The sequence below is a fragment of the Atheta coriaria genome, unplaced genomic scaffold (genome assembly GCF_025399875.1).
Source record: "Atheta coriaria isolate IRGN ID8LTWV9N9 unplaced genomic scaffold, Caltech_Dcor_3.1 hic_scaffold_5_pilon, whole genome shotgun sequence".
Lineage (NCBI taxonomy): Eukaryota > Metazoa > Arthropoda > Insecta > Coleoptera > Staphylinidae > Dalotia > Dalotia coriaria.
In genome coordinates, this window is record NW_027045447.1 from 9,813,796 (window position 1) to 9,835,170 (window position 21,375).

The following is a 21,375-nucleotide window of genomic DNA, read 5'->3' on the forward strand; positions in this document are numbered from 1 at the left end:
AAAGTATTTATAAATTGCGTAGTTAATATGATTTTTATCAGTTGGTAAGTGAAATTTTGTTTATTTTCAAGTGTTTTCGTTTTTATTCTTATCTAATCAGTGCATTATGACTTGCTAATTTAGGTATAAGCATAAAATGCACTTAAACACTTATTGATTTTCACACAGTAACGATTTCTACTGATTTTAAAAATTTATTATATTTTATTACTGCATAACAATAAGTTGTGATAGATTATATTAGATTTGGTTATATTTCTGGCCCATAATTTAATTTTGAATTTGAAGTGGTGATTTCTCATTTTATTCCATCTTACTTCAATCACTTATACTCTATATCACTTATTAATAATCTACCTAATCATTGTTTATATTAGATATTAATAGAACGCTTGAATTATTAAACACACAGTCTCCATCATGCTGCGATCAGGCGTGTTTCGAGGACTACTCACTTGTGAGTTACCTAATTTGTCAAAACAGAACTTTTTACCGAAATATTATTCGGCGAGTGCAAACGCCGCGCAGAAAACAAACCATCAAACAGTTGAATATGAAAATGCCAAGCCGTACAACACCATTCCAGGACCAAAACCACTTCCAATTGTTGGAAATGCGTGGAGATTCATGGGAGGCATTGATTTTTTGAAAATTTGCAAAGAGTAAGTGTTTATACTAATAATTAATATGTAAAAATATAACAAAACATGTAAAAATATTATTATTGTGCAGAATGCATAACAAATATGGCGATATTGTAAAGATGCGAGAACTACTCGCTTTCGGTGACATGACATTCTTGTTCAACACTCGTGACATAGAGTACATGCTCCGTAATGAAGGACAATGGCCGAGTCGTGAAGCCCTGCCATCTATGATGTATTATCGCCATGTATTACGTCGAGATGTTTATGGAGACACTCATGGTTTGGTCAACGGGTGAGTTTGAAATTTGCAAAAAAAAGATCCAAATTTTTAAAATAAATTTAATATTTCAGTCAAGACGAAAAATGGGGCACTTTCCGAACAGCAGTTAATCCCATTATGATGCAGCCACGTGTTACCCATCAATACATTCCACAAATCAACGAAATCGCTGATGAATTTATTGGTTTAGTAAAGAATTTGAAGGCGAAAGATGCCAACGGTGAAATGCCTGCAAATTTTATTGACCAAATGAATAAATGGGCTTTTGAGTCGATTACCGCCATTGCTCTGGATACCAGACTGGGAGTATTGGCGGAGAAACCAAGCGAAAGAGCTGAGACAGCTATGAATTACATGTTGGAGATTTTCCGTCTTTCTCTGAAATTGGATATTTTGATTACTGGTAAATATCACAGAAAGTACAATACTCCAACATGGAGAAAGTTTGTAAAATATCAGGACTTTTTCACCACGTAAGTGTTTACAGATTTAAAATAGAAAGATAATAATTGTGGTTATTGTAGTATGGTAATGGATCTTATTAACGACGCAAAAACAAAAATTGATAACGATCCGGACTATGCAAAAAAGTCAGAGAATGATAAATCAGTTTTTGAAAAATTGATCGTTAAAGATAAACAAATTGCGATTGTAATGATTTTAGACATGTTGGGAGCTGGTATTGATACTGTGAGTAAACAAATAAATATTAAGTAACATAACCAATCAAATTAAACTTTTTTATTTCTAGACATCAAGGGTAGGTGGAGCTACTTTGTACTACCTTGCAAGGAATCCTGAAGCTCAGGCAAATTTACGCGTTGAACTCAAACGCCTTATGCCCAAGAAAGATACAGTGATAACAAAAGAAATCCTCGATGAAGCTAAATATCTTCGCGCATGCATTAAGGAAGCATTAAGATTTGCGCCTATTTCGTTTGGCAACATTCGCATCATGACCAAGGACATTGTCCTTGCAGGATATCAGATCCCAACTGGAAGTGTTGTCAATCTACCCAATCTTTACCTGTCGAAAGTGGTGGATACGCATTTCTCCAATCCAAGTGCTTATATTCCCGAACGTTGGTTGCGCGACGTTAAAACAGAACATGTGAACGCTTTCGTTTCACTACCATTTGGATTCGGTGCTAGGAGTTGTATTGGCAAGCGGATGGCCAATATGGAGATAGAGGTTCTCGTTGCTAAGGTAGGATATTTATATATTCACCTGCTAATCAAATATGAATGAGTAATGTATGGTAGAAGATGTAAAATTAATTTTTATTTGTTTACAGATGGTGAGGAATTTCATGATGGAGTGGAAACACAAGGATATGGCATTCAAGCAGGAAATGTTGTATGGCATGGCGGATCCGTTGAAAATTCGATTGAGCGATGTTACTGATTAAAAAACAAAACTTTATTTTTCAAGAATAAATAATAAATAGATATTATTATATCTAACATGTATTTTTAGTGGGAAATGTTAATAAATAAATATAGGTTAAGTTAGGTTATGTTAATATGGGTTTTGTTTGCTTGGTTTATTAATTTTTTATTCGCTACATATGAATTAGTTTAATTTACACCAACTTTAGCCGCACCTTCATGCGTATGTATATTTTTTGAGTATTTGGAGTGTGATTTTGGATAATATACCTACTAGTATAACAAATTGCGTCAGTATTCATCATGCGGCGATCGTGTGAGGTTCGTGCGCTCCTCGCACGCCAATTGCCGAATTTATTCAAAACAAACAAAATAATTCAACCTAAACATTACTTGACAACAACCTCAACCTCAACAAATACATATCGCACAGTTGAATACGAAAATGCCAAGCCGTACGCCTCCATTCCAGGACCTCGACCACTTCCGATCGTTGGAAATGCGTGGAGATTTTTCGGAGGTGTTGATTTCGTAAAGATGTGTAAACAGTGAGTAGAAACATGTTTCCTTATGTAAATATAACAATCGTAAAGACAATAATTTTGTTTTGTTGTTTAGAATGCATGAAAAATATGGCGATATCGTAAAGATACAGAAATTAATAGCAATTGGAGATTTGACCATAGTGTTCAACACTCGTGATATGGAGTACGCACTTCGTAATGAAGGCCAATGGCCATATCGGCAAAATTTTGAGTCTAGTATGTACTACCGCCATGTTTTACGCAAAGACATTTTCGGAGACACTTACGGTGTAGTTAATGGGTAAATTTCAAATTCTAAGAAATGATTCATATAAATATATTGTAATTTATAGCCAATATGAAAAGTGGGCCACATTCCGGACTGCAGTCAACCCCATTATGATGCAGCCACGTGTAACCCATCAATACATTCCACAAATCAACGAAATCGCTGACGAGTTTATTCATTTTGTGAAGATTTTGAAGAAGCAAGACCCAAATGGTGAAATGCCTGCGAATTTCGAAGATCAACTAAACAGATGGGCATTTGAATCCATCACCGCTATTGCTCTGGATACCAGATTGGGGGTATTAGCAGAGAAACCCAGTGAAAGAGCTGAGACAGCCATGCAATACATGTTGGAAATGTTCCGAATTTTATTAAAACTTGACATTTTTGTGACTGGAAAATATCATAGAAAATTCAACTCGCCTTTATGGAGAAAGTTTGTGAAATATCAGGACTTTTTTACTGAGTAAGTATTTGAAGATTAAAAGCAGAAAGATTTTAATTGAGGTTATTATAGTATGACCTTGGAACTCATCGATGAGGCCAAACATAAAATCGATAATGATCCGGATTATGCTCGTAAGCCTGAACATGATAAATCTGTTTTTGAAAAATTGGTGGCTATTGATAAGAAAGTTGCTATGGTCATGACTTTGGACATGCTGGGAGCTGGTATTGATACTGTACGTACCAAAACGCATACTTAACCTTGAATGCAACCTATTTTTCCTATAATATTTTTTATAGACTTCAAGAGTAAGTGGAACAGCTTTGTATTTTCTCGCCAAGAATCCAGCGGCGCAAGAAAAGCTCCGCGATGAATTAAAACGCCTTCTGCCAAAAAAAGACACTCCCATCACAAAGGAAATCATAGATGAAGCTAAGTACCTTCGTGCTTGCGTTAAGGAGACTTTACGGTTTGCACCAATCACGTTTGGTACCACTCGCATGATGCCCAAGGACCTAGTCATTGGCGGGTATCAGATACCCGCTGGAACTTACATTACTTTACCTAATTTATACTTATCGAAGGAGGTGGACACGCATTATTCCAATCCGAGTGCTTATACTCCGGAACGTTGGTTGCGTGGTGAGAAAACCGAGAATGTGAATTCGTTTGTTTCGTTACCATTTGGTTTCGGGCCTCGAAGTTGTATTGGTAAACGGATGGCAAACATGGAGATTGAGATGGTTGTTGCTAAGGTGGATTTAGAAATCTTATATCTTGTATTCTATAACTTGAAAATTTAACCTAACTTTTTCAGATGGTAAGAAATTTCAAAATGGAGTGGCATCATAAGGACATGACTTTCAAACAAGAGTTTCTGTATGGTTTTGCGGATCCATTGAGACTCCGATTGAGCGATATTACTGACTGATAATATAACTACTTATGTTTATTGTAATTTTTTTAATTTAATGATTTTTTAAATTTTAAGTGTTTTGGTGGAATGTTTTTAAAACCAAACACCTGCTCCGTTTTCTGGCTAAATTTCCTTATTTTAATCGAGTTGAAGTGTTTGCATGACTGTCGGTTACCATGTGACCTACTCTTGCTAGTTATATTTTTATCCCACAAACACTCATGTCGAGTTCCCCAATACAACGATTAGATTTCGAACGTTGAATGTTTTGACCTTGCCAGCAATACACGAATACCAGCTGAACATATACTGCTACTTTATACACATGCCAATGTTTGTTATGATCTGCTTGGTGTAAAAATCGTTAGTAACGCACCGGCAGCGAGCCTAACACATCATGAATTCTTCTACTTCAGTTATACGCTTGTTTACTAACAATAAAATTAGTGGATGTTTCTATAATCGGCTGTGTCAAAATGTAAAATGTGCAAGTTCTATAAAATCAACATTTTCTACGTCTGCATGTCCTGTAGACCATCAAGCTGCGACGGAATCAAAACCAGAAAATTGGTCTACAGCTAAACCATTTAACTCGATACCAGGACCCAAACCTTTACCTATTATTGGGAATTCATATTGGTTTGTTTTTCTCCGGGATTTTGTCAAATTAAGCGTTTAGTGAGTATTTATTTATACATTTTTTATCATTATTATATTGGTAACTTTGTAGCATGCGTAAAAATTACGGTGACATCGTAAATTTGTCAAACATCATCAATTTCGGTAACATACTCTTTCTCTTCAACGTTCGTGACATCGAATGGATGCTGAGGAATGAAGGACAATGGCCGATGCGAATTGTTATGCCCTCCAGCAAAATCTACCGTCATGAATTGCGAAAGGATCGTTTTGGTGACACTTATGGATTACTTAATGGGTAAGCACTATATAAATTTAATTACGAAGCTTTTAAAACAGTTTATGTTAATTCTAATATTGTATCTTAGGCAAAATAAAGATTGGGGTTCATTTCGAACCGCAGTAAACCCAATCATGATGCAACCCCGAGTAACAACCCAATATATCCCGGAATTGAACCAAATCGCTGATGAATTCTTGTCGCACGTGCGATTATATAAAGAAAGCAATCCACAAGGCGAGATGCCTGCTGACTTTGTACAAGAACTCAACAAATGGGCGTTTGAATCAATTGTTTACATTGCTTTAGATACTCGTTTGGGATGTCTTGGTAGGAAACCAACGGAAAAGTCTCGGAATGCAATTGAGTACACACAACAATTGATGAAACTCACCACGGATCTGGACTTGAATCCACTTGGATATATTTATAAAAAATTCAAAACGCAGACATGGAAAAATTACATTAAGTATCAGGACTTTTTCACAGAGTAAATAAAGATACATAAATATTAAAAGTAATAAATTTTAATTTGCCGATTTTTGTAGTCTAGCTATGGAACTGATTAATGATGTGGATCAAAGAATGAAATCTAGCCCAGAAAAACCTGAGCATGAGAAGTCTGTGTTCGAAAAACTGGTGGCAAAAGATAAGAAGATTGCAATGGTGATGACACTGGACATGTTAGCAGCCGGAATAGAAACAGTAAGATGATTAATCTCGCAACGCAACATACACTTAAATTAACTCATGTATCTTTTAAGACTGGCAAAGCGACTGGTGCTGCCCTCTACTACCTTGCCAAGAACAAAGACGCGCAAACCAAACTCCGCGAGGAATTGTGTCGTCTCCTACCATCAAAAACACTCCACTTACCAAAGATATACTTGAAGATGCTAAATATTTGAAAGCCACAATCAAAGAAACTCTAAGACTTGCTCCGATAGCCCATTCAACAGTTAGAGTAACACAAGAAAATATGGTCATTGGTGGATATCAAATACCACCGGAAGTATTAATAATGATGCCGCATATTTACTTATCAACTGGTACAGATGAACACTTTACTAACCCGTTGGAGTTCAGACCAGACCGGTGGATGAGAGGTGCTGATGGTACTGCGAACCAAGTGAATGCGTTTGCTAATTTGCCTTTTGGATTCGGTGTTAGGAGTTGTATTGGAAAGCGCATGGCACAAATGGAGATAGAAATAATGCTATCGAAGGTAAAATCTGTTAAAATATTTTAAGTATTTAATGAGTGTTTAAATGGTAAATTTTGTAGATTGTAAGAAACTTTTATATGGACTGGACTCATCCAGATATGACATTCAAACAGGAAATGGCCTACGGTATTGCGGATCCATTGAAGATTCAATTAAAGGATGTGGAAAAATAAATATTTTAGGTTATGTTAGGTTAAGTATATTATTTATTGTTTTTGTGCGTACCAATTAAAAATAAACCAATTAATGTGTATCAACAATAATAAGCGTGTGATAAACACAGATAAAACATCTCAAACATCGCGAATGTAAATAAAACTTGATTTATAAAAGAAACGCCAAGTTTGATGTGCTTGGTAATCATGAATTTGTTAATTTCTGTGTGTGTTGCCTGCAGTATGGCTGCCGTTTCCGGCGATTTAGTCTGTAAGTAATGTTTTATTTTCTATGTACCTATGTTCTGATAATCATTTATATTGTTGCTTTAAGGTGACTATACTATTCCGGATGTACCTACCGATTGGATCCACATGTCGGAGCAGTGCGTCAACGCAATGCGAGAACAAATCGGTTACGAGATGACCGCTTCGAATAAATTCTTAGCAATGGGTGCATTTTTCAAGGGATAGTATAAATAGGTTGGGATTCTCGGATTTCTTCTACGATTATGCTGATGAAGAACGTGAGCATGGTATTAGCTTGGCTGAATATTTAGTCAACAGGGGTGAATTGACCACTGGAATTAACGATCTCTTTCAATTAGAAGTAAGTACCACTATGAAAACAAAATGGCCGATATTTAAAGTGTTGAATATTCAATTATTTAAGTATATTCCGGATAAAACTGAATGGACGTCGGTCACAGACGCTCTGGACGATGGAATTGTTATTGAAGGTGATTTAACTGGGCATATACGAAATGTAATTGATGTTTGTGAGCATGCAGACAATTTTGAAGATTATGCGGTATGTGTAACGTAATAATTTATTATGAAAACTATTTAATAAAGTACGTTTTTAGTTGGATGATTGGTTAACGGCAGCTTGGTTGAAGACACAATATCACAATCAGTTCGAATTAGCTGATATGATATCGTCATTAACAAAGATGAATGCTTTGCATCAAAATCTCGGAGAATTTTTAGCTGATGTTGAATTATTATATGCTGAAGATGATGACGATGACGATGATGATGATGACGATGAAGACGATGAGGATGACGATGACGATGATGAATAATTATTTAAAATTAATTTAATTGTATTAACTTAATAAAAACAAATAATATCAAGAAATTTGGGTTGCCTACCTTATGATATTGGTTTGAATCGAATCTTTTCATTAAACCATAGTGTAGAATTAATATAATGTTGATATATGACATATAAACACATATATAAACATATAAACATATAAAAACAAATGTACTCCTTAACTATGCATTTTCAAGATTACAATTAACGTGTTTTCTCGTCGATTTCCATTATTTGATTCCCAATTGTGTTTCTTCCGCTCAATCAACACCAACGATTGCAAACAACCACAAAACCTTGAGGTTGATTTTTAAAAATTGCATTTATGGCGCGCTGCCTTCTATGGAAACTTGAAATCTGTTCTTATCGCGTCAATGGCATGCCTGTTTCCGGGAATTCTTATTCGCTCCCACTTGCATTTCTCCAAACCGAAAACAAAAGCAACAGAAAACTGGAGGTGGAACTGACAAAGGAATCAAACACGACTAGCACGAGTTGCCTCGCAGCATGATTCAGAATCAGCTGTTTTCTGTCTTCATTCGCTTTCGCGCAGTTTATTTCGCCTCCTCCAACCGTTGTTGTTTTTGTTGGTAAGGTGACTCGCAGAAATTCTCAGTGTTAATCCACGGTCCATCCATCTAAGAACCATCGAGAATATTACAGGTAAATCAATAAGAATATTATTAAAATGTCACTATAAACTTAAAGTAAATTAAATGTAGGTTAATGATGCCAATTTGCTCTTGAATTCAGTTGAATAACAAACTGCGCTTTCTAAATTTAGTATTAATGACACCACAACATTGAACAGCTTATGATATGGTGAAATTCATTTCACTTTGTGTTGTAAGACATTCTACCTGGTTCTTATCATTAATGTCAATAATATTTTGTATGCACTGTTTGTGCAAATACGTTTTTACTTCTAATATATCTTTAACATATTGTATGAACTGCACACTGGTTTGGAAATGTTGTTGCATAATTCATCTCAGAATAGCATCATGACCTGTTTCATGCAGCACTCTAACAGGCTAACATGCTAACAACTCTTGACTGATATTGGTGTTCATCTAAGTTCCTGAAACTTTAATTTTGGCCGCAGGTTTTCCGCCTTAGACGCTATGGGTGAGAACGCACCTAGCAGATCGTCGGATCCTATCAACATGGATGGATCGTCAGGTTCGCGCGTTCGCACACAAAGTGAATGTTCAGCTGCTAGTGAGGATGGTACTTCCGGGATTGGTTCTGGTAAAAGGTAAAAGTATATAGCAGAATTGTTTGAATTATGGAATCAAGTTTTTAAAGTTTACGTCGAGTAATATTTTATTTTCGTGGGTTTATTTTTGTTTTTATTTCTTTTTTTTGTGTGTTTGATAATTTTCTTTTGCTTTAAAAGGTCTATTTGCAGTTGTGCTTGTCAGCACTGTGCTCAACATTTTCAGCGTATTGTGTTGTTTAGTTCTTTATGAAATTGGCAAGATATACCCTTTTGACTGGATTATTGCTGAAGTTATAAGTGTAGTTATTAATAAAATCTGCGCACTTCGGAGAAATTTAAACACAAAATACATATATTACTAAAATATGTGTAGTTCTTTCTATTATTGATTAATTAATATTGTTGCCAATTATGTTGTATCTTACAGACAAAGAACCACATCCCAAACATTCATGGTAACATCCGCGTTGACAGCCGCCTCGCCACCAAAGTTCGTTTCACTCGAAGAAATCATGCAAGCTGCCAATGGCATGAAAGACATGGCGTTAGTCCATGAAATCGTTGTCGATAACGAGTTTAGATTGGAGCGCTACGAGCCCCCAGAGAACACTCTACACCGCGCAGTCAAAGATAACATGCATCGGGCTTTCTGGGAAATGCTCAGAAAGGACTTCTCGAAGGATCCCCCAAATTATACTCATGTAAGTTTTCTTGAAAAGTAATTATAAAATTAATATAAATATTAATTCTGAAAATATAGGCTTTGGTTCTGTTGGAAGATGTAAAAACGGGTCTCTTTGATCTGTTATTGCCTCAACACACGAAACTCCGTCAACAAATTTCGGAAATTCTTGACAGTGAATTGATCAAGCAACAAGTTGAGCAGGGTGTTTTTGATTTCAAGCATTATTCTCAGTATGTTATTTCTGTCATGGGCAATATGTGTGCTCCTGCTCGAGATGACAGAATTAAAGAGTTAACTGAAATGACCGACGTTGTGGACACGTTCAGAGGTATTTTGGAGATGCTGGATGTCATGGCGTTGGATATGGCCAACACCATGATTCAATTCACCAAACCTGAAATAATCGCACAGAGCATTCAATTGGAGAGGAAGAAATTTGCTGATTACTTAGCCATTCAAACAGGTAAAACTTTAAATCTTAAGAAAATTTTTAAATAAACATAAATATAAATAAAATGGTTGTTTAAGATGGTTTGGAATTCACACGTAAATGGATCCTCAGGAATCTCACAGTAAAAACAAATGAGAATCAGGATCGCGTGACGTTCGTTCGAAATCACATCAGGGAGACACTGCAGAAAGCAATGTTGGAGTTGTTGGAATGGGATCAAAACGAACCTTATCCCGAAGTAAATATTTATATTTGAATTCATTACCATCTATTTTTATATTGTTTTCTTTCAGACTTTTATGTTGGACGAGACGCGAATGAGAACATTGCAGACTGAAACGGAGAAGATTATTCTTGTGGGGACAATCATACTGATTGTTTTCGTAAATGTCGGATCTGATTTAGACTCTAACGCTGCTTTTAAGGCTCAGGTCAAGGAACATCTTTTAATTATTATGCAGTCTTACAAATCACCAAGGTATGCTATATTTTAACACGTACAAAATTATTATAATCCGCCATCTTGTTTTTAGTGATGTGAGTGATCTATTAGCGAACATCAGTATTCAAGTAATCAAAGATATTAAGGAATACCAACAAAAACACTCACTGACGCCGATCACCGAAGAAAAGGAGAAGATAATCACAAATCTAGTTCTGGATGTGGGCACAGACGATCATAAGATCAAGGGAATGGTGCGAAAACGGGTGCTGGAGTTTATCGGCGAAATTATAATTTCCTGCACAGCGGCGCCGCAACAAGTGCCTACCGGTTTGACACAACTGCAGAAGGAACTGACTGCAATCGTCGGGCAGTATCTACGTATCATTTCGCACAACACGACCGTGTTTTGCATTTATTACAATGACATCATCGAGAAGGCACTGCCCGCGCCGACGACGACGGCGACCACCACGAGTGCTCCCGCTTAAGTATGCTTACAATTAAAACAACTAACCATGAGGCAACTAACAACACTGTATACTATACTCGAGCTTTATATAAACTGAACGAGTCACTGAGATGACAGCACGGCGAACAATTTGTTTAATTTTCTAACACATTTGTGAAGTACTTGTTTTCTATTTGTAGTTCAATTTCTAGTTCAATTATTTTTATGTAATTCTACATACATTGCTTTTGAGCTTTATTATAATTTCGAATACTTTTATATTTTAAGTTGAATTTAGGTGTAGTGATGTAAATTCAATTATATTTAGAGGCGGGTGTTTGTTTCGATACAGAAAACAACTGATAAAAATATGTTATGGTACTCACAAGCACACTGGCCACACTGAATTAATACGATTAATATTTATGGTGAATACTTACAAGTAGATTGCGTATTGTGGATTAATCAACGAAATTTATCGTAAACATGCATGGAGAAAATTGTGTCAACGTGTCGAAATTTATTATGGCGACATGTTGACGAGTGAATGTTTGGTTCAACTTTGTGATATTTTCATTTACGTGGATGTTTGAAACGTTGTGAAGGGAAAATAAATATATTCTAAGTACGTTGCACAGGAGTGAATCGTCTGACTTGAATTTAATATTTTATATATCTTACGAGTTTAATATTTGTTTACAATAACAGTTCTTATATATTTTCCGTTATTGTTATTGTATTAATTGTTAAAATAACAGTTTCAACCTTCAGATGAAGGTATTGCAGTCTAAACTTCGAATAAATCCCCAGCTATAGGTTTTCAACAACGCCTCATCAACCTTGGGAATCGCTTTTTATGTTTTTCATTTTGGAATGCTTTTGTATTCAATCCGTCCGATTCAGTGTATCTTAACCGTTGGACAGTGCGCACTTGTTTAACGGACGCTTCTGTCCATCAACATTGGCTGGTGAATACGTGCTCAAGAATTATTATAATTATTAATCCAAATAGTCTAAAAATCACATTGCCCACTACTCTACTATCTGTGATATACAATTATCGTTATAAAGTAAGTTTTCTCGTTTAATTTTATCTATTTCTCGGTAAACTTAACCAAACAAATACAACATGTATAAATTAAATATAAAAATATAATCAATTCATCAAATATTTTGTCATTTCAAGTATTTCAAGTTCATCAATAATATCTTATAAATTGTTTTTACTGCACTAATTGCCTTTCAATGTAGTATGCAATTCAATACGTAATGTTTGTTTTGAAGTGCAGGCATAAACTTGTTATCTCAAGTTGAAACAAGTATAATTCATTTATGTGCGAGTATCGTAGATTATATGGTAGTTATCATTTTATTTCAGTCGGCTTTTTGTTTGTTTGCCTTTTGGGGCAGGCCAATAACCTTATCACGAGTCACATGATGATTGAGTTAAATATATAATTCTTTATTTCTCGATAGTAGTCTATTACTCGCCGCTGCAGCGTGTACAAGTGTTGTTAATGATTTCCTGCATTTTATTTTAGGTGTTATAACATACAGAACAAACATGCGTCTAATAATCTTAGATAAATCGGCCGATGTGTCCGAATGGGCTGCACGGTATGTAATGAAGAGAATAAATGACTTCAAGGCTGGACCAGATAAATATTTTGTCCTGGGTTTACCTACAGGTATTGTATATGCACAGAAGAATTTAAAAAATGATTACTATGAGTTATCTAATTCATTTTTAGGTAGCACTCCATTTGGAATGTATCAAAACTTAATTAAGTTCCATAAAGAGGGCAAGGTCTCCTTCAAGTATGTGAAAACGTTCAACATGGACGAATACGTCGGTTTACCTCGCGACCATCACGAAAGTTACCATTACTACATGTGGGATACTTTCTTCAAACACATTGACATTGATCCTGAGAATGCCAACCTTTTGGATGGAAATGCAGAGGATTTGGTGAAAGAATGCAATAATTATGAGGTGAAAATTAAAAAGGCTGGTGGAATTGAACTATTTATTGGTGGTATTGGTCCTGATGGTCATATTGCTTTCAATGAACCTGGATCTTCTTTGGTATCCAGAACTCGCGTGAAAACATTGGCACAGGACACTTTAGAAGCGAACGCTAGGTTTTTCGATAATGATATGAATAAGGTTCCTAAGAGTGCTTTGACTGTTGGAGTTGGTACTGTGATGGATGCCAATGAGGTACAATTATACACATTGCACAGTTTTGTTTTGTTTTATAATTTTTATCGTATTCAGGTAATGATTCTGATCACGGGCGCACATAAATCATTTGCGTTATACAAAGCCATAGAGGAAGGAGTGAACCATATGTGGACTGTGTCAGCCTTCCAGCAGCATCCACAAACGTTAATGATTTGTGATGAAGATGCCACCTTGGAGTTACGAGTCAAGACTGTCAAGTATTTCAAGGTAACGTAGAAATTTATTTCGTTGACCTGGTTTGTTGTTTATGTTTAACAAATTGTACAAACTTTATTCTATTTTCTGTATATTTAGGCGTTGAGCACAATCCATCACAAACTAATCGAGGAGGACACACACTTTAAGCAAAGTCGTGTCCTACATTAATATCTTATCAGGCACATGTTAGATTACGCTGGTAAAATAACCGTTCATTGATTATTACTCAATCAAGCACGCACATACATCTTTATTTTAATAACGCTTTTTACTTTCGATAGAAATCACGCAGTTTTAGTTTTCTTAACGCATTTATCGAACATGCACACATTTTATTCGATTTTAATTGTTTGATGCTAATTAATGAGCGTATTATTATGTTTCAGAGCTTAAATACCGTGCATAACCGGCTTATTGAAGATTAAAACGTACTATTAGTTGTCAATTTTAGTGCTCTACAGTTCTACATATTCATAAATAAGAGTATTTACATCTCTTCCATATACAAACGTACTTTTTAATGTCAAATTAAGGATTTTTACAATTAGTTTATAAAGTTTTTTAATCACACCAATGTATTTTTAAACTTTTATATAAATATTCGTATACATTAAGTTGTGGTAAGCCATTTTAATATAATTTTGATTTATTACACCAAACTAGTTGTACTGGAGAAACTGGACCTCAACGAGGAGATCCATTCAATGTGCACGATGTTTGTGTTCTGCTTTTCGTCTTTTCAGCATTTGCACACACTTCCCAGGTGGCTTCCATTATAGTGTGGCCTTTTGAAAACCTGTACTGATTTTTTATTCCTTGTACAAACTTCCTACAATCATGAATGACATGGATTGTGTTTTTAATAAACAATTTGTTTGAAATTACTGTGATTTTAATTTTGCATCCTCAATTTTATTCGTTTTCAGGTTACAAACATCTATTCTTAATATTAAAGTCGACTAAATCTGTTGAAAGGAACCTTTAAAAGGAAGCAGAAGTTCCGAGGTTCCGAGCTAGCATCTATATTATAATATATTGAAGGTAAACATGCATAGAAACGCAAATATTAAGCGATATTCATTTTATTCTGTAAAATAGAGCTGGCTCAGTAATATGATCGCCCGCCAATGTTTGACAATCAGCTGATCGGCAGTGTTGCCGGTTTTCTTACTTAAGCTAGTAGTGCTTCTGCTCCTCAACTTTCTGCAATCCTAATATTCAAAAGAATTTTGTGTATAATTTCACTGGAATTTCTCGACAAAATTTTTTGTGCCATTTTTTGTTGTTTTTCAATAAGGATGCCATTTGGTCCAGAATTCTTCAAGGATCAAGAATATGTACTTCTTTTTACTCTAGCCCTTTTAGTTGTCGAGATAATTACCATTTAATCTTCATAAATTAGGCCATTCCGACGGGATACACGTATTTTATTATAATTGCAAATAGGGCCTAAACGGTTCATGCTAGCAAAAAACTTTACTAAAATAATCGATGTAGAATTAAATTATCAATCATAATCCGAAAACAGAATTTAAAAATTCCAACTTTTAATTTTCCACATAAAAAAGAGAAATATTTTGCCTTTTTTATAACAAAATCTTTTCTTTAAAAATTTTTTGTGCCATTTTTGTGGTTTTTCAATAATGATGCCATCTTGTCCAGAATTCTTCAAGGATCAAGAATATGTAATTATTTTTATTCTAGCCCCTTTAGTTGTCGAGATAATTACCATTTAATCTTCATAAATTAGTAATTATCTCGACAACCAAAAGGGCTAGAATAAAAATAACTACATATTCTTGATCCTTGAAGAATTCTAGACAAGATGGCATATTTTTCTCAAAATGAAGAAATGGGCACAAAACATTTTTAAAGAAAAGTTTTTGTTATAAAAAAGGCAAAAGATTTCTCTTTTTTATGTTGAAAATTAAAAGTTGGAATTTTTAAATTCTGTTTTCGGATTATGATTGATAATTTAATTCTACATCGATTATTTTAGTAACTTTTTTGGTTTATGTTTACCGTTTAGGCCCTATTTGCAATTTTAATGAAAACAACATTCGACATAAAAAAGAAAAATGTTTTGCCTTTTTTATGACGAAATCTTTTTTCAGCAAATTCAGGTTCTGTAATAATTGAAATTATTAAATTCTGCTTTCGGATTCTGAAAGTAGATTAAATTCAGAATCGGAAACTAGTAACACACTTATAGATTAAGGCCCTATTGGCATGTAAAATACAATTTTTTAATTAAAATTGCAAATACAGCCTAAACAGTCAATGTTAAGAAAATAATTACATAAATAGTCGATATAGAATTTTAGCTTACAAAATTCGAAAACAGAATTCAAAAATTCCAATTATATAGAAGCTGCACTTGCTGATAAATGAATTTTAAACATTAATTTTACCCGCCATTAGTTACCGCCAAAACTATGTCAGCCTCCTTACACTTTCTGCGATCCGAATACCAAAACCTGAGTTTCGACTGTTTCGAGTCCAAATTTTGTGTCATTTTGCCTCCCAGAGTCGACAAAATAAAGATTGAATATTCGGAGAGCAGAAAGTTGAGGAGGCTGATAAAGTTTTGGCGGCAACTAGTAATGTGCTGCCTCTAGTGGCGACGGGTCGAAGCTCAAAACTTTCAGTAGTTTTAGTTTCCAATAAACAGATGGCGCTAGCATGCACTTTTCAAAATAAATGGTTTAAGGATCGTTTAATATGTGATCAGGTTGAAATAACAGAATTAATTAAAATCAGAAATACTTAAAAATATTATTTATTAAAGAAAACACACAAGCAGATAATGAAAAAGAAATTAAATATTAACAATATGATGCAAGAATGGTGCTTCTACGATGTCAGATTTAGGTGCAAAATCCCTAAAACCATCAAAAATTAATCCTTCGAACATAAAAATGCAATTTTGGGGGTCAATTTGTGAGATTATCACAAAAGTTATTTAGGAAAATGATAAAGAAATTTAATACTTACAATCTGAGGCAAGAATGGTCCTTCTACGATGTCAGACTCAGGTGCAAAATCCCTAAAACCATCAAAAATCAGTCCTTCGAACATAAAAATGCAATTTTGGGGGTCAAATTGTGAGACTATCACAAAAGTTATTTAGGAAAATGATAAAGAAATTTAATACTTACAATCTGATGCAAGAATGGTCCTTCTACGATGTCAGACTCAGGTGCAAAATCCCTAAAACCATCAAAAATTAGTCCTTCAAACATAAAAATGCAATTTTGGGGGTCAAATTGTGAGACTATCACAAAAGTTATTTAGGAAAATGATAAAGAAATTTAATACTTACAATCTGATGCAAGAATGGTCCTTCTACGATGTCAGACTCAGGTGCAAAATCCCTAAAACCATCAAAAATCAGTCCTTCGAACATAAAAATGCAATTTTGGGGGTCAATTTGTGAGATTATCACAAAAGTTATTTAGGAAAATGATAAAGAAATTTAATACTTACAATCTGATGCAAGAATGGTCCTTCTACGATGTCAGACTCAGGTGCAAAATCCCTAAAACCATCAAAAATTAGTCCTTCGAACATAAAAATGCAATTTTGAGGGTCAATTTGTGAGATTATCACAAAAGTTATTTAGGAAAATGATAAAGAAATTTAATACGTACAATCTGATGCAAGAATGGTCCTTCTACGATGTCAGACTCAGGTGCAAAATCCCTAAAACCATCAAAAATTAGTCCTTCAAACATAAAAATGCAATTTTGGGGGTCAATTTGTGAGATTATCACAAAAGTTATTTAGGAAAATGATAAAGAAATTTAATACTTACAATCTGATGCAAGAATGGTCCTTCTACGATGTCAGACTCAGGTGCAAAATCCCTAAAACCATCAAAAATCAGTCCTTCGAACATAAAAATGCAATTTTGGGGGTCAAATTGTGAGACTATCACAAAAGTTATTTAGGAAAATGATAAAGAAATTTAATACTTACAATCTGATGCAAGAATGGTCCTTCTACGATGTCAGACTCAGGTGCAAAATCCCTAAAACCATCAAAAATTAGTCCTTCAAACATAAAAATGCAATTTTGGGGGTCAAATTGTGAGACTATCACAAAAGTTATTTAGGAAAATGATAAAGAAATTTAATACTTACAATCTGATGCAAGAATGGTCCTTCTACGATGTCAGACTCAGGTGCAAAATCCCTAAAACCATCAAAAATCAGTCCTTCGAACATAAAAATGCAATTTTGGGGTCAATTTGTGAGATTATCACAAAAGTTATTTAGGATAATGATAAAGAAATTTAATACTTACAATCTGATGCAAGAATGGTCCTTCTACGATGGCAGACTCAGGTGCAAAATCCCTAAAACCATAAAAAATTAGTCCTTCGAACATAAAAAGGCAATTTTGGGGGTCAAATTGTGAGACTATCACAAATGTTATTTAGGAAAATGATAAATAAATTTAATATTTACAATCTGATGCAAGAATGGTCCTTCTACGATGTCAGACTCAGGTGCAAAATCCCTAAAACCATCAAAAATCAGTCCTTCGAACATAAAAATGCAATTTTGGGGGTCAATTTGTGAGACTATCACAAATGTTATTTAGGAAAATGATAAATAAATTTAATACTTACAATCTGATGCAAGAATGGTCCTTCTACGATGTCAGATTTAGGTGCAAAGTCCCTAAAATCATCAAAAATTAGTCCTTCGAACATAAAAATGCAATTTTGGGGGTCAATTTGTGAGGTTATCACAAAAGTTATTTAGGAAAATGATAAAGAAATTTAATACTTACAATCTGATGCAAGAATGGTCCTTCTACGATGTCAGACTCAGGTGCAAAATCCCTAAAACCATCAAAAATTAGTCCTTCGAAAATAAAAATGCAATTTTGAGGGTCAATTTGTGAGATTATCACAAAAGTTATTTAGGAAAATGATAAAGAAATTTAATATTTACAATCTGATGCAAGAATGGTCCTTCTACGATGTCAGATTTAGGTGCAAAGTCCCTAAAATCATCAAAAATTAGTCCTTTGAACATAAAAATGCAATTTTGGGGGTCAATTTGTGAGATTATCACAAAAGTTATTTAGGAAAATGATAAAGAAATTTAATACTTACAATCTGATGCAAGAATGGTCCTTCTACGATGTCAGACTCAGGTGCAAAATCCCTAAAACCATCAAAAATCAGTCCTTCGAACATAAAAATGCAATTTTGGGGGTCAATTTGTGAGGTTATCACAAAAGTTATTTAGGATAATGATAAAGAAATTTAATACTTACAATCTGATGCAAGAATGGTCCTTCTACGATGGCAGACTCAGGTGCAAAATCCCTAAAACCATCAAAAATCAGTCCTTCGAACATAAAAATGCAATTTTGGGGGTCAATTTGTGAGATTATCACAAAAGTTATTTAGGAAAATGATAAAGAAATTTAATACTTACAATCTGATGCAAGAATGGTCCTTCTACGATGTCAGATTTAGGTGCAAAGTCCCTAAAATCATCAAAAATTAGTCCTTCAAACATAAAAATGCAATTTTGGGGGTCAAATTGTGAGACTATCACAAAAGTTATTTAGGAAAATGATAAAGAAATTTAATACTTACAATCTGATGCAAGAATGGTCCTTCTACGATGTCAGACTCAGGTGCAAAATCCCTAAAACCATCAAAAATCAGTCCTTCGAACATAAAAATGCAATTTTGGGGGTCAATTTGTGAGATTATCACAAAAGTTATTTAGGATAATGATAAAGAAATTTAATACTTACAATCTGATGCAAGAATGGTCCTTCTACGATGGCAGACTCAGGTGCAAAATCCCTAAAACCATAAAAATTAGTCCTTCGAACATAAAAGGCAATTTTGGGGGTCAAATTGTGAGACTATCACAAATGTTATTTAGGAAAATGATAAATAAATTTAATATTTACAATCTGGTGCAAGAATGGTCCTTCTACGATGTCAGACTCAGGTGCAAAATCCCTAAAACCATCAAAAATCAGTCCTTCGAACATAAAAATGCAATTTTGGGGGTCAATTTGTGAGACTATCACAAATGTTATTTAGGAAAATGATAAATAAATTTAATACTTACAATCTGATGCAAGAATGGTCCTTCTACGATGTCAGATTTAGGTGCAAAGTCCCTAAAATCATCAAAAATTAGTCCTTCGAACATAAAAATGCAATTTTGGGGGTCAATTTGTGAGATTATCACAAAAGTTATTTAGGAAAATGATAAAGAAATTTAATACTTACAATCTGATGCAAGAATGGTCCTTCTACGATGTCAGACTCAGGTGCAAAATCCCTAAAACCATCAAAAATTAGTCCTTCGAAAATAAAAATGCAATTTTGTGGGTCAATTTGTGAGATTATCACAAAAGTTATTTAGGAAAATGATAAAGAAATTTAATATTTACAATCTGATGCAAGAATGGTCCTTCTACGATGTCAGATTTAGGTGCAAAGTCCCTAAAATCATCAAAAATTAGTCCTTTGAACATAAAAATGCAATTTTGGGGGTCAATTTGTGAGATTATCACAAAAGTTATTAAGGAAAATGGTAAAGAAATTTAATACTTACAATCTGATGCAAGAATGGTCCTTCTACGATGTCAGACTCAGGTGCAAAATCCCTAAAACCAGCAAAATTAGTTCTTTTAGACCTTTTCAGGTTACAAACATCTCTTCTCGATATTAAACTCAGCAAAATTTGTTTAAACGAACGTTTAGAAGGAAGCAGGAGTACCTAGGTTCCTAGCTAGTATCTATATTATGTAATAATGCAGGTAAACATCCATAGAAACGCTAATATTTAGCGATATTGACTTTATTCTGAAAAATAGAGCTGGCTGGCTCAGTAATATGACTGCCCGCCAATACTTGACAATCAGCTGATCGGCAGTGTTGCCGGTTTTCTTACTTAAGTTAGTAGTGCTTGTGCTCCTCAACTTTCTGCGATCCTAATATTCAAAAGTATTTTGTATATAAATTATTGCATTTTGTGAGCGAAATTTGTCGAAATTTTGTCGAGGATCATTGCTCATCAGTGTATGCTATTAGGAACGCAGAAAGTGAGAGTAGGCTGCTCCCGCCATATTATATTTTAATTCGTTTCGGCGCAAATTCAATTATTGAGATAAACTTGTTAATAGGGCCTAAACGGTCCATGTTAGATAATAATTACCTTAAATAGTTAATATAGAATTACACTATCATTCAGAATCTGAAAACAAAATTTAAAAATTTCAATTATTTCAAAACCGGCATTTGGTGAAATAAAAGATTTCGTCATAAAAAAGGCAAAAGATTTCTCTTTTTTATGGTCGAAATTAAAAGTTGGAATTTTTAAATTTTGTTTTCGGATTTTGATAGATTTTTTAATTCTACATCGATTATTTTGGTACCTTTTTTTGCTAGCACTTACCGTTTAGTCACTATTTACCAATGTTAGTGAAACAGACGTTTGACATAAAAAGAGAAATCTTTTGCCTTTTTTATGACGAAATCTTTTATTTCACGAAATACAACTTTAGAAATAATTGGAAATTTTGAATGCTGTTTTCGGATTTGGAAAGTAGATTAGATTCTGAATCGGAAACCAGTAACATAATTGTGATTAAGGCCCTATTGGCATAAAAAAACTTTTTTTTAATTAAAATTGTAAATAGCGCCTAAATGGTCGATTCCGGTTTCCATATGCTGATATCGGAAAACTGATGGAATATCTTTCTTCCTCTTGTAATTCCTTGTTGAAAGTCTAGGCTGAAAGGAG

General features: G+C 34.2%; 4 protein-coding genes and 2 long non-coding RNA genes across 9 annotated transcripts; 4 read left to right on the forward strand and 2 right to left on the reverse strand.

Annotated features, from left to right (window-relative positions):
• The first annotated feature begins 99 nt into the window (after positions 1-99).
• Positions 100-4,567, forward strand: LOC135792161 (uncharacterized). The gene is made up of 13 exons (XM_065302775.1): positions 100-662; positions 733-939; positions 999-1,400; positions 1,452-1,617; positions 1,679-2,134; positions 2,223-2,324; positions 2,405-2,435; positions 2,612-2,864; positions 2,935-3,141; positions 3,194-3,595; positions 3,647-3,812; positions 3,877-4,332; positions 4,395-4,567. Exons 1-13 carry the CDS (start codon positions 421-423, stop codon positions 4,506-4,508), a joined length of 3,204 nt encoding a protein of 1,067 aa, XP_065158847.1. The 5' UTR covers positions 100-420; the 3' UTR covers positions 4,509-4,567.
• A 206-nt stretch (positions 4,568-4,773) lies between these two features.
• Positions 4,774-11,770, forward strand: LOC135792162 (uncharacterized). The gene is given in 14 exon segments (XM_065302777.1): positions 4,774-5,171; positions 5,224-5,430; positions 5,501-5,902; positions 5,961-6,117; positions 6,177-6,267; positions 6,270-6,637; positions 6,697-6,798; positions 7,035-7,063; positions 8,997-9,149; positions 9,541-9,814; positions 9,874-10,261; positions 10,327-10,487; positions 10,543-10,727; positions 10,783-11,770. Coding segments are annotated over 14 exon segments (3,198 nt in total). The 5' UTR covers positions 4,774-4,890; the 3' UTR covers positions 11,183-11,770.
• Positions 6,808-8,115, forward strand: LOC135792572 (ferritin heavy chain-like). Its single transcript, XM_065303236.1, is given in 4 exon segments — positions 6,808-7,247; positions 7,249-7,402; positions 7,466-7,603; positions 7,659-8,115. Coding segments are annotated over 4 exon segments (591 nt in total). The 5' UTR covers positions 6,808-7,167; the 3' UTR covers positions 7,878-8,115.
• Positions 11,771-12,029: 259 nt separating the features above from the next.
• Positions 12,030-14,199, forward strand: Oscillin (glucosamine-6-phosphate isomerase Oscillin). 3 transcript variants are annotated; one of them, XM_065303234.1, is made up of 6 exons: positions 12,030-12,212; positions 12,684-12,830; positions 12,894-13,363; positions 13,421-13,594; positions 13,682-13,784; positions 13,972-14,199. In XM_065303234.1, exons 2-5 carry the CDS (start codon positions 12,707-12,709, stop codon positions 13,751-13,753), a joined length of 840 nt encoding a protein of 279 aa, XP_065159306.1. In that variant the 5' UTR covers positions 12,030-12,212; positions 12,684-12,706; the 3' UTR covers positions 13,754-13,784; positions 13,972-14,199. The 3 variants fall into 3 exon arrangements, with proteins under 3 accessions (XP_065159306.1, XP_065159305.1, XP_065159304.1); XM_065303232.1 differs by lacking the exon at positions 12,030-12,212 and adding an exon at positions 12,381-12,499; XM_065303233.1 differs by lacking the exons at positions 12,030-12,212; positions 13,682-13,784 and adding an exon at positions 12,379-12,499.
• LOC135792574 (uncharacterized) lies at positions 14,082-14,701 on the reverse strand. Its single transcript, XR_010548388.1, has 2 exons — positions 14,471-14,701; positions 14,082-14,414 (listed from the first exon to the last, which is right to left on the reverse strand). It is a non-coding gene; the product is annotated as an uncharacterized lncRNA (long non-coding RNA).
• A 2,457-nt stretch (positions 14,702-17,158) lies between these two features.
• LOC135792592 (uncharacterized) lies at positions 17,159-20,475 on the reverse strand. 2 transcript variants are annotated; one of them, XR_010548401.1, is made up of 17 exons: positions 20,350-20,475; positions 20,185-20,236; positions 20,021-20,072; positions 19,857-19,908; positions 19,693-19,744; positions 19,529-19,580; positions 19,367-19,418; positions 19,203-19,254; positions 19,039-19,090; positions 18,875-18,926; positions 18,711-18,784; positions 18,547-18,598; positions 18,383-18,434; positions 18,219-18,270; positions 18,055-18,128; positions 17,891-17,942; positions 17,159-17,779 (listed from the first exon to the last, which is right to left on the reverse strand). It is a non-coding gene; the product is annotated as an uncharacterized lncRNA (long non-coding RNA). The 2 variants fall into 2 exon arrangements; XR_010548400.1 differs by lacking the exon at positions 18,055-18,128 and having other exon boundaries at positions 18,711-18,762.
• Between the last annotated feature and the right edge of the window lie 900 nt (positions 20,476-21,375).

What these genes read in the sequence shown, in the direction of transcription:
- LOC135792161 (XM_065302775.1), top strand. Translation starts at nt 421, where the DNA reads ATGCTGCGATCAGGCGTGTTTCGAGGACTACTCACTTGTGAGTTACCT. An exon ending in TGAAAATTCGATTGAGCGAT is followed by an intron (nt 2,325 to 2,404) that starts GTTACTGATTAA and finishes ATGTATTTTTAG; the next exon opens with TGGGAAATGTTAATAAATAA. An exon ending in AATAAATAAATATAGGTTAA is followed by an intron (nt 2,436 to 2,611) that starts GTTAGGTTATGT and finishes AAATTGCGTCAG; the next exon opens with TATTCATCATGCGGCGATCG.
- Oscillin (XM_065303232.1), top strand. Translation starts at nt 12,475, where the DNA reads ATGTGCGAGTATCGTAGATTATATG. An exon ending in CGAGTATCGTAGATTATATG is followed by an intron (nt 12,500 to 12,683) that starts GTAGTTATCATT and finishes ATTTTATTTTAG; the next exon opens with GTGTTATAACATACAGAACA. An exon ending in AGACTGTCAAGTATTTCAAG is followed by an intron (nt 13,595 to 13,681) that starts GTAACGTAGAAA and finishes CTGTATATTTAG; the next exon opens with GCGTTGAGCACAATCCATCA.